The sequence below is a fragment of the Dendrobates tinctorius genome, unplaced genomic scaffold (genome assembly GCF_039654945.1).
Source record: "Dendrobates tinctorius isolate UK_male_01 unplaced genomic scaffold, ASM3965494v1 ptg000073l, whole genome shotgun sequence".
NCBI lineage: Eukaryota > Metazoa > Chordata > Amphibia > Anura > Dendrobatidae > Dendrobates > Dendrobates tinctorius.
This window is the reverse complement of record NW_027361741.1, coordinates 6,549,927-6,565,859: the sequence shown is the minus strand read 5'-3', so window position 1 is coordinate 6,565,859 and position 15,933 is coordinate 6,549,927. Positions and strand designations below refer to the sequence as shown.

The window sequence follows — 15,933 nt, the reverse complement described above, 5'->3', positions numbered from 1 at the left end:
CTGTCCTCCTCTGTATTGATTACCCTGCAGAGCTTAGTGTCATCTGCAAATATTGAAATTCTACTCTCTATGCCCCCTACAAGGTCATTAATATGTTAAAAAGAAGCGGGCCCAAAACTGACCCCTGTGGTACCCCAGTGCTAACCGTGACCCAGTCCGAGTGTGCTCCATTAATAACCACCCTTTGTTTCCTATCCCTGAGCCAGCTCTTAACCCACCTACACATATTTTCCCCTATCCCCATTGTTCTCATTTTATGTATCAACCTTTTGTGTGGCACCGTATCAAAAGCTTTTGAAAAGTCCATGTACACCACGTCCACTGCATTACCTCGGTCCAGTCCGGAACTTACCTCTTCATAAAAGCTTATCAGATTAGTCTGACAGGAACGGTCCCTTGTAAACCCATGTTGATATTGGGTCATGAGGTTATTCTTCTCCAGGTACTCCAGTATAGTATCTCTTAGAAAACCCTCCAGGATTTTACCCACACAGTTGAGGTTAAACTTACTGGCCTATAATTTCCAAATTCAGTTTTTGTCCCCTTTTTGAATATTGGCACCACATTTGCTATACGCCGTCCTGTGGTACAGACCCTGTTATTATGGAATCTTTAAAGATTAAAAATAATGGTCTATCTATGACTGTGCTTAATTCCTGCAGTACTTGGGGGTGTATCCCATCCGGGCCCGGGGACTTGTCAATTTTAGTGATTTTTAGACGCTGCTGTACTTCCTGCTGGGTTAAGCAGGTGACATTTAATGGAGAATTTTTATCCCTGATCATGTTATCCGTCATGGGATTTTCTTGTGTAAATACTGTTGAAAAAAAGTCATTTAGCATATTGTCTTTTTCCTCATCCACCATTTCACCCAGACTATTTTTAAGGGGACCAACACTATCATTTTTTAGTTTCTTACTATTTATGTAGTTGGGATTATTTTTACTTTCTCTGGCAATGAGTCTCTCTGTCTCAATCTTTGCTGTCTTGATTTGCTTTTTACAGAATTTATTTACTCTTCTGTATTTAGTTAATGCCTCATCACTACCTACTTGCTTTAATTCTCTAAATGCTTTATTTTTATCTCTTATTGCACCCCTTACAGCTCTATTTAGCCATAGTGGTTTCATCCTATTTCTCGCATGTTTATTCCCATACGGTATATATTGTGCACAGGTCCTATTCAGGATGCTAATAAATGTCTCCCATTTACTTTGTGTATTTTTATGTCTCGGGATATCGTCCCAGTTAATTGCACCATGATCATCTCTCATCCGTTGGAAATTTGCTTTCCTGAAGTTTAGTGTCCTTGTAACCCCTCTACTACACATCTTATTAAAGGATACATGAAAACTTATTAATTTGTGATCACTATTACCCAAGTTACCCCCAACCCTTACATTTGATATGTGGTCTGGCCTGTTGGTTAATATTAGGTCTAGTAGTGGCCACCCCTCTTGTTGGGTCCTGAACCAGTTGTGAAAGGTAATTGTCTCTCATAGTTGTCAAAAACCTATTACCTTTGCTGGAACTGCAGGTTTCGGTTCCCCAATTTATTTCAGGGTAGTTGAAGTCCCCCATAATAATGACTTCTCCTTGAATCGCTGCTTCATCTATTTGCTTTATGAGGATATTCTCTGTTGCTTCCATTATTTTTGGAGACTTATAACAAACCCCTATCAGTAATTTATTATTTTTCCCCTCTCCCCTTATCTCTACCCACAGGGACTCTACAATTTCATTAGATTCATATATATATGTATACCGATCTCGGAGCAGTCCTATCTAATGTATTTAAAACCTGATCATGTGGACAGTACCTATATGAGCAGGATTAAGAAAGTCGCTTCCTGATGTGGGCACGCTCTGTAAGACTGCTCCTTATGTGCATGTCACACAAGAGAGGGGTGAGGATCTCCAAAACCTTGCATAAGCAAGAAGCTAATAGATTAAAAACACATGTGACATGCACTATACTATATGCCCACAAACTCCATTATCAAGGTTTTAAGATATTACTTCACTGCCACCTCAATCACAAGTGATGTCCTACATGTACTATACATCTTGAGAAATTCTGAAATCATTTTTTTCTTCTATCACAAAGAATACTAAAAATTGCATTAAGTTAAAAACAGTGTTCCCATCTTATAAACTGATGACACTTTTGCTAGGATATGCCATCACTTTATGATCGTCAGGGGTCCGACCTCTGAAATCTAGTGATGAGCGAGTATACTCGTTGCTCGGGTGTTCTCGAGCATGATCGGGTGACCTCCAAGTATTTTGGCGTGCTCAGAGGTTTAGTTTTCGACGCCTCAGCTGCATGATTTGTGGTTGCTGGCCGGCCTGAATACATGTGGGAATTCCCTAACAAACAGGAATTCCACACATGTAATCAGCCTGTCTAGCAGTCGCAAATCATGCTGCTACAGCGGCAGAAACTACATCTTCGAGCACGCCAAAATACTCGGAGGACACCCGAGCATGCTCGTAAAAACCCGAGCAACGAGTATACTCGCTCATCACTACTGAAATCCTCTCTTTTTTTTTGTGTGTTCTTTCAATTAAAAGATTTTAATATTTTACAAAAACACATACAATACAAAATCCCAAAGCTCCCTCCACCACCTAAAAAGAACAACTCCCACATCCAGAATAAATTACGTATTGCAAGTCACATTAGAATATATGCGAAGTACAACATGCAAAAATTGCATAATGCATACCATTATAGGCACAATATCACAGTGTATCTATCATGAAGTCGCCGCCACACTTCCTTCCCCTACAAAGTTGCTGCCCTCTAATTATAAAAAAATAGCCAGAACGTAGGTAATTCTCTATAGGCCATTCCTGAGGTTTCTAGCCACAACACCAAGTGCTTTACAATTTTGCAATGACACCCCATTTTGCAAACACTTCTTTCTTTAAGTTTATGAGTCACTTTAGTTTGTCAATACACTCTCATACAGTCTGAGCCTTCTCATCCATGCAGTGTTGCAGCATATAGAGCAGTCTTGCTACCACAATCCTTCCTGGTTGATTAGTCTCTAAATAGTCCCCATATGTCAATAACTGCACAATCAGTGGAGAGACACTTACAGATAAACATTATTACCGTATATACTCGTGTATAAGCCGAGGTTTTCAGCACTTTTTTGTGCTGAAAACGCCTCCTTCGGCTTTTATACAGGTCATTGTGACTGAATATGGTGGGGGATGGCGGAGCAGCGGGTCACAGGAGGCAGGAGTCGGCGGCTGTGGCTATAACTGTGCTCACTGCTAAAGAGAAATGAATATTCAATGCAATGGTAATGAATATTCATTTCTCTTATAACATGCACAGTTGCAGCCGCAGCCGTCGGTTTTCTCCAGCTCCTGCGACGGGCCGATCACTTGTCCCCGCTCATTAAGGTAATGAATATTCACCTCTCTCCACTCCCATAAGCATGGAGTGAATATTCATTCCTTAATGAGTGGGACACGTGATCAACCGGCGACAGAAGCTACTGGCACTGAAAAAAGATGCTGCGAGGGTGTGCAGGGAAGGGAAGTAGGATGTTTTTTAACGCTTTTCTCATGGGGGCAGTGCACAAAAGGATAGGGATGAGGAACCATGCATGCAAGGATAGGGATAAGGAGCCATGCAAACAAGGATGGGAATAAGGAGCCATGCAGACAAGGATGGGAATAAGGAGCCAAGCAGACAAGGATGGGAATAAGGAGTCATGCAGACAAGGATGAGAATAAGGAACCATGCATATCAGAATAGGGATGAGGGGGGACAATGCGTACCCGGCTTATACTCGACTCTAATAAGTTTTCCCAGTTTTTCGTGGTAAAATTAGGGTTGGCTTATACACGAGTATACAAGGTAATTATGCCTCTTTCACTTCTCTGAAAGCTTTCCAAATATAAAACAGGCCCAGATTACATATAGCAGATCGGAATCTAGGGCACAATGAGTCAGCCCCGGGCCCAATACCCTATAGGAATGGATGTTATTTTTTCACAAGATAAAGTAGATATATATGTACCAGTCTGTGTGTCTTGCTCAATGGAAATTTTCTTGAATCCTCTCTGATCCTGAGATTTAAAAGGATTGTCCCATAAGCAAAGCACATTTTAATCAATAGATCTTGGAACAATAATAAAGTTCCATAATTGGATGTGTTAAAAAAATGTTCCTGTGCTGAGATAATCTTATAAATGTGCCCCTGCTGTGTACTGTGTAATGGCTGTGTCTAACCATATATGGACCTTGTCTCATCATACTACAGCTCCTGGGCAGGAGAGAAAGCAAAAGAGTATACAGACAGGACAGAAGGGGGATCATATCTGATTCTTTTTTTGTGAGGCAAAATATTTCACTAGCTGTTTTTAAGCAATGTTTTAAGTCTTAGAAAGAATCAGCTGTGATCCCGTGCTGTCCTGTCTGTATACTCTTTTGCATCCTCCCCTGCCCAGGAGCTGTGGTAAGATCAGAACATGTCCCTGTACAGGCAGACACAGCCATTACACCATACATAGCATGGGCACATTTATAAGATTGTAAGCCACAGGGAAATGTGAATAGCGGCACCAGTGTTAAAACATGTAATCCTTTGTATAGAGGAGTTGACCTGGATTATAGAGCCTTTATCAGCATAAATGTCCAATTTGGGGTGCTCAGCATACATCAACATGTAGATAAAAACGACGTTGAAGTGTGGTAACGCGAAACGGCCGACGTCCTCTTTCCTCTCTCCCCGCACGCCTCTGCCCACTGCTGCATCTTACCATCTAAGACAGGGGTGGCCAATTAATTTTTCTGAGGGGCCACATGAGAGACTGTGACTGTTGTAAAGGGCCGAACCAATAGGCCGAAAATAATTCTGCTCAATATTAATATTCATATATAATTATTAAATTATTGATAATTTTATTAATATTAAGTGTATCACTTAATAATGAGCAGAATTAAGTATGCTGAAGACTCCCTATATATAGTTTGAACAGCCTCCCCCATATGCGGCATAAGCCCCACAGAGCCTCCCCAAATACAGCATGAGCCTCCCCAAATACGGCATGAGCTTCCCCAAATACGGCATGAGCCTCCCCAAATACGGCATGAGCCCCACACAGCCTCCTTATATACTACACCATGTCACCCCATGTATGCAGCACCATGTGACCCCATGTGTGCAGCACCATGTCACACCCCCATAACATCCCAATGCCCACCCAAACAGTCCATACACATGAGAAGAAAAAAAAAAACACCACATACTCACCTCGGTCTGTTCTCCGGCGCTCTGCCTCTCTCTGTGCCTCCGATACGCTGACTCTCTGGAGTACACAGCCGACACGATGAAATGACATCGCATCAGCTGATTCACATGCTGATTGGTGGAGGAAGAGGCCAGACGCCCCTCCTCCACCAAAGGAGTCAGCGGCGCAACACAAAGCCGCACATGGAAACAGCAAGTAGGTGGGCACCGTGCAGCCCGGGGACCTCTCATTTCTAGCCCCACAGCTGTCTCGATCCGCGGGCCGGACTAAGACAGCCAGAGGGCTGGATGTGGCACACGGGCCGCACTTTGCCCAGGTCTGATCTAAGATGATAGTCACAAAATAAGAGACTTTTCATTCAAGCTGCCATGGTGAGTGCCGCATACTTTTTTCTGAATCATTTACATTTATAAGATTATCTCAGCACAGGAACATTTTTTTTTAAAACACATCAAATTGTGGAACTTATTATTATTCAAAGATGTATTGATTAAAATGTTGATTAAAATTAACTTTGTTCGTGGGAAAACCCTTTTAAGGAAACCCAGCTGACCAGTAAACTCAAGCACAGTCCTATTCATATGAGGTCGGAACATCACTGATACCATCACAGTAATATGCCTTCAATTTTCATGACAGTAAAGGCCCCGTCTCACTAAGCAATCTCGGTAGCGAGATCGCTGCTGAGTCACAACTTTAGTGACGTAACAGCGATCTCACTAGCGAGATCGCTGTGTGTGACAGCGATCAGCGAGCGGCCCCCCTGCCGGTATCGCTGATCGCTGCAAGAAACCTCTGGACATTTCTTTGGTCGCTGGTCTCCCGCTGGCCAGCACGCATCGCTGTGTGTGACAGCGGGAGACCAGCGATCAGGAGTAAAAAAATAATAAAAAAAATAAAAAATATAGTTATTCTCACCTTCCGATGTCCCGTTCAGCCATCCTGCCTCTCTCCACGTTCCGGTCCCAGTGATCCTTTGCATGAATGACCGCGAGACTTTGTTATCCCGCGAGACCGTGACATCTCGCGGTCATTCTCGCGGTCTGTGTGACAGCTCACCAGCGATCACATAGCGACTTACTAGCGATCCCGACACCTTCATATCGGTGTCGGGATCGCTGGTGAGTCGCTAAGTGTGACGGGGCCTTTAGGCTGTGTTCACACGTAGCGTTTTTTTTTCCCGTTTTCGCTGCGTATTTTTACGCCCGAAAACGCTAAAAAAACGCATCCCATGCAATCCTATGGGATTCCACAATGTTGTGCTATGAATTTTTCCGCTGCGGAATCGCATAGCGGAAAAATCCGCAGCATGCTCATTCTTCTTGCGGAATCGGGGGGATTCCGCACCCATAGGAATGCAATGAAACGCTCATTTTTCGCATGTGGCTATGCCCACCATGCGTGAAGTGAGCGCTTCATGTGCGGATGGTACCCAGGGTCTGGAGGAGGAGAGAGACTCTCTGTCAGGCCCTGGGTACCATAATCCTGTAAAAAAATAGAATAAAAATAAAAAATATTGTTATTCTCACCTTCCGACAGCCACCAGAGTCCTTACCGCCTCTCACCACGCTCCCGGCATCTTCCGGTCCCAGTAATGCTTTGCGCGAAGGACCTGCGATGACGTCGTGCTATCGCGAGCGTGACGTCATCGCAGGTCCTTCGCGCAAAGCATTACTTGGACCGGAAGTTGCCGGGAGCGTGGGGAGAGGCGGTAAGGACGCCGGTGGCCGTCGGAAGGTGAGAACAACAATATTTTTTATTTTGTTGTTATTTTTTACATCCTATCTTTTACTATTGACGCTACATAGGCACCCTCAATAGTAAAAAGTTGGTCACACTTGTCAAGCACTATGTTTGAAGAGTGTGACCAACCTGTTAATCAGTTTTCCAAACGATGCTACAGATCGCTTGGAAAACGCTAGCATTCTGCAAGCTAATTACGCTTGCAAAATGCTAGTTTTTCGAGGGAATTCCACGATTTTCGCGTGGCAGGGAGTTGCAGAATTGCTGCGGAAATTCCACACGTGTGCACATAGCCTAATACCCCTCGACTTTTCATAACAGTTTAATCAGTTTGCAAATAGTGAGGAGATATGGAAGATATACTCTTACCTGGTGCTGACAGTGCTTGCATATCATGTTACTGGTTAGTCTTCCATGAAATGGGTGTTGAGTTTTCCATTGCCTGGGAATTGGGTTTAACACCCCTAAATGAAAGAACAATTACTTAAGTCTTGCTAATTGCATTATTAATTACTGTATTTTTCAGACTATGAAATGCAACTCACTATAGATGAGCTACATCAACACACACAACTCTGCAAAATCAACACACAGCCCAGCTACAACATCATAAACACACACAACTTTGCTTCAAACACACACTGCTCAGCTACATCAATACACACAGCCCAGCTACATAAACACACCTCCAATGCCTGCTGAGTATACAAAAGCAATATTTTAAGTTCCTTCCCAGCATGCGATTGATCTCATGAACTGGTCACAACCTGCAGCTTTATAGATGTGCAGACTGATCAGTGTGAGGCCGGAAGAGAGAGAACTGTGCAACTGCATAGTTTTCTCAGTGATTGGGTAGGAAGTTCTGTCAGCATTAATATCCTCGATCATAGGAAGATGCCTAATACACACACATTTTTAAAGATTTTTTATTACTAAAAAGAGTATCTCAAAGTCCAAAAAAATACAGAAATAAGGCAAAAAAGTAAATAAACACCTGAGACTCCCATTGTTTCTGTCAAGAAATATACACCATTGAAAGTATGGGCTACCTTAACGTACCTTGGATCCTGCAGTGAATTTGCCTGTCTGTGTTCTGGGGAAGCTGTGATACAAACAAACAATATTGTACACCAAGAAAGGCAACTTAAAGGATATGTAGCACGTAAATATTATTGTAAGTAACTTAGCTCTTCAGAAATACTTGCCTTGCTATGTAGTTGTCTTACATATACAGCTCTGGCAAAAATTAAGAGACCACTGCACAGTTTTATAAAAATCAACTTCTCTACATGTCTGACAGCCATTCCATTCCAGTGTCAATTGAATTCCAACCAGAGTACACCTCTTTCTACTTAATGTGCTTCTGATTAGGTGATCACCTGAACCAAATCTTATTTAGCGAAGGAAAGTATAAAAACCCTGCTGTGTTGTTCACAATCCTCTTGCAATAGGACAAGCTGGATGGCAAAACAAGTGCTAGTAATATCCCAAAAGTAATAGGAATGAAAAAATAACTTTTAACCATGCCAAAGGAGTTGAAAAGAAAACTCTTGAGTGAGAAAAAGAAGGGCTCAATTCTGGCTTTACTAGCAGAGGGATACAGTGAGCATCATGTTGCCTCCATCCTTAAAATTTCTAAGACGGCAGTCCATTACAACAAGGTCAAGCAGCAGACATTGGGGACAGCAAAGCTACAGACATGCAGAGGGTGAAAACGACTCTCCACTGACTGGGATGACCATCATCTTATTCGAATGTCACTCCGCAACCGCAGGATGACATCAAGTGACCTAGAAAAAAAATTGCAAATTGCAGCTGGGGTGAAGTGCACGGCAAGGACAGTTTCTAACAGGCTCCTAGAGGCAGGGCTCAAGTCATGTAAAGCTAGAAAAAAGCCTTTCATCAGTGAGAAGCAAAGGAGAGCCAGGCTGAAGTTTGCCAAACACTATAAGGATTGGACCATAGAAGACTAGAGTAATCTTCTCTGATGAGTCTAATTTTCAGCTTTGCCCAACACCTGGTCGTCTAATGGTTAGACGGAGACCTGGAGAGGCGTACAATCCACAGTGTCTTGCACCCACTGTGAAATTTGGTGGAGGATCGGTGATGATCTGGGGATGCTTCAGCAAGGCTGGAATTGGGCAGGTTAATATTTGCGAAGGACTTATGAATCAAGCAGCATACAAGGTTATCCTGGAAAAACAGTTGATTCCTTCTGCTCAGGCAATGTTCCCCAACTCTGAGGACTGGTTTTTCCAGCAGGACAATGCGCCATGCCACACAGCTAGGTCAATCAATGTGTAGGTGAAGGACCACCACATCAAATCCCTGTCATGGCCAGCCCAATCTCCAGACCTGAACCCCATTGAAAACCTCTGGAATGTAATCAAGAGGAAGATGGATAGTCACAAGCCATCAAACAAAGAACTGCTTAAATTTTTGGACCAGAAGTGGCATAAGGTCACCCAAAAGCAGTGAGAAAGACTGGTGGAAAGCATGCCAAGACGCATGAAAGCTGTGATTAAAAATCATGGTTATTCCACAAAATATTGATTTCTGAGCTCTTCCTGAGTTAAAACATTAGTATTGTTATTTCTAAATGATTATGAACTTGTTTTCTTAGCATTATTTGAGGTCTGCAAGCACTGCATTTTTTGTTATTTTGACCATTTCTCATTTTCTGAAAACAAATACAAAACTTAGTGCTTAGTAATTTGAAGACATGTTGTCAGTAGTTTATAGAATAAAAGAGCAATTTACATTTTACTCAAAAATATGCCTAAAAAGAGAAAAATCAGACAAACTGAAAATTTTGCAGTGATCTCAATTTTTGCCAGAGCTGTATATTTATTAACGTTTTATGACTGATAATTGAAAATTTCCATCACTTCAGCCATACTTAATATAAGGAAACGCTTACCTCTAAGGCACTGACATCAAACAGATGTGTTACATGGGGCTGATGATCTTTCTCATCTTCTAATGATGAGGTCAAAACATGAAACAATTCATGGGCATCCTGCACAATTAAAAAACACATTTAATGTGAAGCAGCTTGTCATGGCTTTGCTCAGTAAAAAAAACAACTCTGTTTTCACAGGATTTTTTTTTGGAAAATTGCAACCATAATGTCACTTAAAATTATTTTACCAGAGTTCTCCAGATGCATGTAAGTGTACAGAAATATTGCTTTTACATACAGTGCCTTGCGAAAGTATTCGGCCCCCTGGAACTTTTCAACCTTTTCCCACATATCGTGCTTCAAAACATAAAGATACCAAATGTAAATTTTTGGTGAAGAATCAACAACAAGTGGGACACAATTGTGAAGTTGAACAAAATTTATTGGTTATTTTAAATTTTTGTGGAAATTAAAAAACTGAAAATTGGGGCGTGCAATATTATTTGGCCCCTTTACTTTCAGTACAGCAAACTCACTTCAGAATTTAATTGTGGATCTCTGAATGATCCAATGTTGTCCTAAATGACTAATGATGATAAATATAATCCACCTGTGTGTAATCAAGTCTCTGTAGAAATGCACCTGCTCTGTGATAGTCTCAGGGTTCTGTTTGAAGCACAGAGAGCATCATGAAGACCAAGGAACACAACAGGCAGGTCCGTGATACTGTTGTGGAGAAGTTTAAAGCCGGATTTGGATACAAAAGGATTTCCAAAACTGTAAACATCCCAAGGAGCACTGTGCAAGGGATCATATTGAAATGGAAGGAGTATCATACCACTGCAAATCTACCAAGACCCGGCCGTCTCTTTAAACTTTCATCTCAAACAAGGAGAAGACCGATCAGAGATGCAGGCAAGAGGCCCATGATCACTCTAGATGAACTGCAGAGATCTACAGCTGAGGTGGGACAGTCTATCCATAGGACAACAATCAGTCATACACTGCACAAATCTGGCCTTTATGGAAGAGTGGCAAGAAGAAAGCCATTTCTCAAAGATATCCATAAAAAGTGTCATTTAAAGTTTGCAACAAGCCACCTGGGAGACACCTCAAACATGTGGAAGAAGCTGCTCTGGTCAAATGAAACCAAAATCGAACTTTTTGGCAACAATGCCAAACGAGATGCTAGGCGTAAAGGCAACACAGCTCATAACCATGAACACACCATCCCCACTATCAAACATGGTAGTGGCAGCATCATGGTTTGAGCCTGCTTTTCTTCAGCAGGGACAGGGAAGATGGTTAAAATTGATGGGAAGACGGATGGAGCCAAATACAGGACCATTCTTGAAGAAAACCTGTTGGAGTCTGCAAAGACCTGAGACTGTGACGGAGATTTGTCTTCAACAAGACAATGATCCGAAACATAAAGCAAAATCTACAATGGAATGGTTCACAAATAAATGTATCCAGGTGTTAGAATGGCCAAGTCAAAGTCCAGACCTGAATCCAATTGATAATCTGTGGAAAGAGCTGAAAACTGCTGTTCACAAACGATCTCCATCAAACCTCACTGAGCTCGAGCTGTTTGCCAAGGAAGAATGGGCAAGAATTTCAGTCTCTCGATGTACAAAACTGATAGAGACATACCTCAAGCGACTTGCAGCTGTAATCGCAGCAAAAGGTGGCGCAACAAAATATTAATTTAAAGGGGCCGAATAATATTGCACGCCCCCCACTTTTCAGTTTTTGAATTTCCACAAAAATTTAAAATAGCCTATAAATTTCGTTCAACTTCACAATTGTGTTCCACTTGTTGTTGATTCTTTATCAAAAATTTACATTTGGTATCTTTATGTTTGAAGCATGATATGTGGGAAAAGGTTGAAAAGTTCCAGGGGGACAAATACTTTCTCAAGGCATTATGTCCACAAGGTCCTAACATTTGGGCTCAAGCACACACTCATGTATATTCTGGATGCCAACACTGGCCCAAATTGCTTTATACATGTAATGGAGAACTGCTGGATCCCAATGCCATCATAAAATTTGATAGCTAAAGTGGATGTCTAAATGTTTAGCTGAGATATTTATGAAATTTACATTTACAAAACACTACAGGTTCAAGCACATATCAAGGAAATGCCACTATAATGGCACATATATATGGGAAGTAGAAATGCACTCACCTGCTCTTCAAAGGAAGAGATTTGCCACCTGTATGTTCTTAGGACTTCTAAAAGAGGACTGGCATCTAATACCTCATCCTCTGTAGTCTCCTGTTTAGATAAGGCTGAAGTGAGAAAAATAAGAAAACATCAAAATTTTCGTTAAAAAGCCATTCCAGTGATCTGACCGCTGCAGATAAAAACAGAGCTCAGTGGTTTTGTGACAGAACGGTGAAAATGGATGGGGGGTTCTTATAGTCCGAATGTAGCTTATAGAGCTGTACCTGATTTGCTGTAGGGAAGTGGGGAGGATGGCGGTGGTGAAGCGGGTCACAGGCATACAGGAGCAGAGCAACAGCTGCAGGAAGCCGGCAGTGGCAGAAGTGGGGCAAAGCTGCGGGCCCTGGGCTGGGAGGAGGGGGGCGTTCCGGCAATGTGAAGCAAGGGAGGTAGGAGCGGAGTCCCCACTGCACACAATGACCTAGCGGTGAGCTTCAGGAAAATGGAGCCAGGGTTGGCGCATTTCCAGATTTCCACCTCAGCTGGAAGATCAATGTGTGCATGCACCGACACCGGCACCATTTTACTGAAGCCCGCTGCAAAGTGAACATGCGCAAGCACCGCCAGCAGTTACGACCACGCTGGTGCAAATTTTAAAAAACAGTAATAACATATTGATATTAGAGAAAGCTGACAGGTCGGAGCAGAGCCAAAGACCCTACCCACAGTCCCGAACAACCAGAATACAGATTTTTAGAGGGACGGTACTTATATAAACCAATATGCCCATGTATTTAGTTTAAAATGCCAGATAATGAAGACAGGTTCAACATTTTTATCCTATTTTCTTCCTCTAAAACCTAGGTGCATCTTATAGTCCGAAAAATACGGTAGTCTTTGATCTCCGGGGATTCGACAGCTGGGACACCCATAAATCTTGCAAATGTGGCTACAAAACAATGAGAACATCTTAAATGGAGCGGATGTGTTCATGCTTGATCTCCGCTCCATTCACGGACTATGGGACTACCAGAAATAGCTGAGCACTGTGGCTTTTTTCCTCAATCTCCATATACAATGGATGTCGCAGAAGATAAGAATGCCCAGGGCTTCAATATACTGTTAGATTTATAAACTCCCAATATACGAGAGCAATTAGTATAATATCACCAACCATTATAAGAATGTTGATTACTGGTGATTTTCTTTTGTGTTTTTAAAAGAATACCCCTTCCTGCAAGTGGGCGTAGCGGTATGTCAAGACTGAAAGTGCAGATGGCTTCAGGAGTTGCGTTTGTGCCATCAGCAGCAGGAGACAGCTGCATTTGCTAGGTCTAGAGCTAGCTCTGATCACAACACTTTAACCCCTCACCTGCCACTATCAATAGTAACAGCAGCATGTTAAGTGTTTGAAAGAGGGAGATCACTAACTCTGTCATTATATCTCAAAATGGGATTTAAACTTGAACAAAATAGAGAATTGCTGTTTTTCTATTAGTCTCCCAAAGAATGTAATAAAAGTTGCATATACTACAAGACGATACCAATGAAAACTACAGTTTATCTTGAAAAAAAATTAGCCCTCATACAACTACGCTGATGGAAAACTGGAAAACTTGGGGTCCGGAAAATACGATGACACAAAAACAAATGATTTTTTTTTTTTTAAATACGGTATACAAAAAAAAAATAAAAATGAAACATTAACCCCTTTACTCCCAAGGGTGGTTTGCACGTTAATGCCCAGGCCAATTTTTACAATTCTGACCACTGTGCCTTTATGCTTCCATGGATCCTGGTGATTCTGACATGGTTTTCTCGTGACATATTGTACTTCATGTCAGTGGTAAAATTTAATTGATATAACTTGCGTTTATTTTTGAAAAAAACGGAAATTTGGCAAAAATTTTGAAAATTTCGCAATTTTTCAACTTTGACTTTTTATGCTCTTAAATCACAGAGAGATGGCACACAAAAAACTTAATTAACATTTCCCACTTGTTTACTTTACATCAGCACAATTTTGGAACCAAAATTTTTCTTTGTTAGGAAGTTATAAGGGTTAAAAGTTGACCAGTAATTTCTCATTTTTACAACAACATTTTATTTTTAGGGACCACATCACATTTGAAGTCAATTTGAGGGGTCTATATGATAGAAAATGCCCAAAAGTGACACCATTCTAAAAACTGCACCCCTCAAGGTGCTCAAAACCACATTCAAGAAGTTTATTAACCCTTCAGGTGCTTCACAGGAATTTTTTGAATGTTTTAAAAAAAATGAACATTTAACTTTTTTTCACAAAAAAAATTACTTCAGGTCCAATTTTTTTTATTTTACCAAGGGTAACAGGAGAAATTGGACTGCAAAAGTTATTGGGCAATTTGTCCCGAGTACGCCGATACCTGATATGTGGGGGGAAACCACTGTTTCGGCGCATGGCAGAGCTCGGAAGAGAACGAGCACTGTTTGACTTTTTCAACGCAAAATTGTCTGGAATTGAGATTGAGCGCCATGCACGTTTGGAGAGCCCCTGATGTGCCTAAACAGTGGAAATCCCCCACAAGTGACCCCATTTTGTAAACTAGACCCCCCAAGCAACTTATCTAGATGTGTGGTGAGAAATTTGAACACCCAGGGACTTCACAGAAGTTTATAACGTACAGCCGTACAATTAAAAAATCATATTTTTTCCACAAAAATGATCTTTTCACCCCCAATTTTTATTTTCCCAAGGGAAACAGGACCCCAAAAGTTATTGTGCAATTTGTCCTGAGTACGCCGATACCCCATATGTAGGGGTAAACCACTATTTGGGCGCATGGCAGAGCTCAGAAGGGAAACAGCGCCATTTGACTTTTTTGGCTGGAATTGAGACCAAACGCCATGTTGCGTTTGGAAAGCTCCTGATGTGCCCAAACAATGGAAAACCCCTATTCTAACTCCAACACTAACCCCAACATACCCCTATAACCCTAATCTCAGCCTTAGACCTAACCCTAGCCCTAACCCTAAAGGGAAAATGGAAATACATTTTTTTAAATTTTATTATTTTTCCCTAAATAAGGGGGTGATAAAGTGGGGTTTGATCTATTATTTATGGCGGTTTTTATATTTGGCAGCTGGTATACGCTAAAAGATGCTTTTTATTGTAAAAATAGTTTTTGCATCACCACATTTTGAGAGCTATAATTTTTCCACATTTTGACCCACCGAGTCATGTGAGGTCTTATTTTTTGCGGGACGAGTTGACGTTTTTAGTGGTACCATTTTCAGGCATGTGACATTTTTTGATCGCTTTTTATTCAGATTTTTGGGACGCAGAATGAACAACAACCAGCGTTTCATGAATTTCTTTTGGGGGGGGTACGTTTACACAGTTCCACGTGTGGTAAAATTGATAAAGGGGTTTTATTCTTCGGGTCAGTACAATTACAGCGATACTTCATTTATGTCGTTTTTTTTACGCTTTGTTGCTTTTATGCAATGAAAACTATTCTATATAAAAAATAATTATTTTTGCATCGCTTTATTCTGCGAGCTATAACTTTTTTATTTTTTCGCTGATGACGCTGTATGGCGGCTCGTTTTTTGCGGGACAAGATGACGTTTTCAGCGGTACCATGTTTATTCATATCCATCTTTTTGATCGTGCGTTATTGCGCTTTTTTTTCGGTGCTATGATAATAAAGCATTGTTTTTTGCTTTTTTTTTTAAAAAAAAGGTTCACTAAAGGGGTTAACTAGTGGGATAGTTTTATAGGGCGGGTCGTTACGGACCCAGCTATACTAAATATGTGTAGTTTTGTTGTTTTTTTTTTTATTTAGAAAAAAAGAATTAGGG

General features: G+C 41.3%; 1 protein-coding gene across 3 annotated transcripts in view; it reads right to left on the bottom strand.

The window, feature by feature from the left end:
* The window catches only part of USP30 (ubiquitin specific peptidase 30), a 70,268-nt gene that overhangs the window by 39,084 nt on the left and 15,251 nt on the right, over positions 1-15,933 (bottom strand). For all 3 annotated transcript variants that reach the window (XM_073582597.1, XM_073582596.1, XM_073582598.1), the window contains exons 4-7: positions 12,112-12,215; positions 9,938-10,036; positions 8,077-8,119; positions 7,387-7,481 (exon numbers count right to left, since the gene is read on the bottom strand). In XM_073582597.1, coding sequence (XP_073438698.1) covers positions 7,387-7,481; positions 8,077-8,119; positions 9,938-10,036; positions 12,112-12,215 — 341 coding nt within the window. The remainder of the gene's footprint in view (positions 1-7,386; positions 7,482-8,076; positions 8,120-9,937; positions 10,037-12,111; positions 12,216-15,933) is intronic.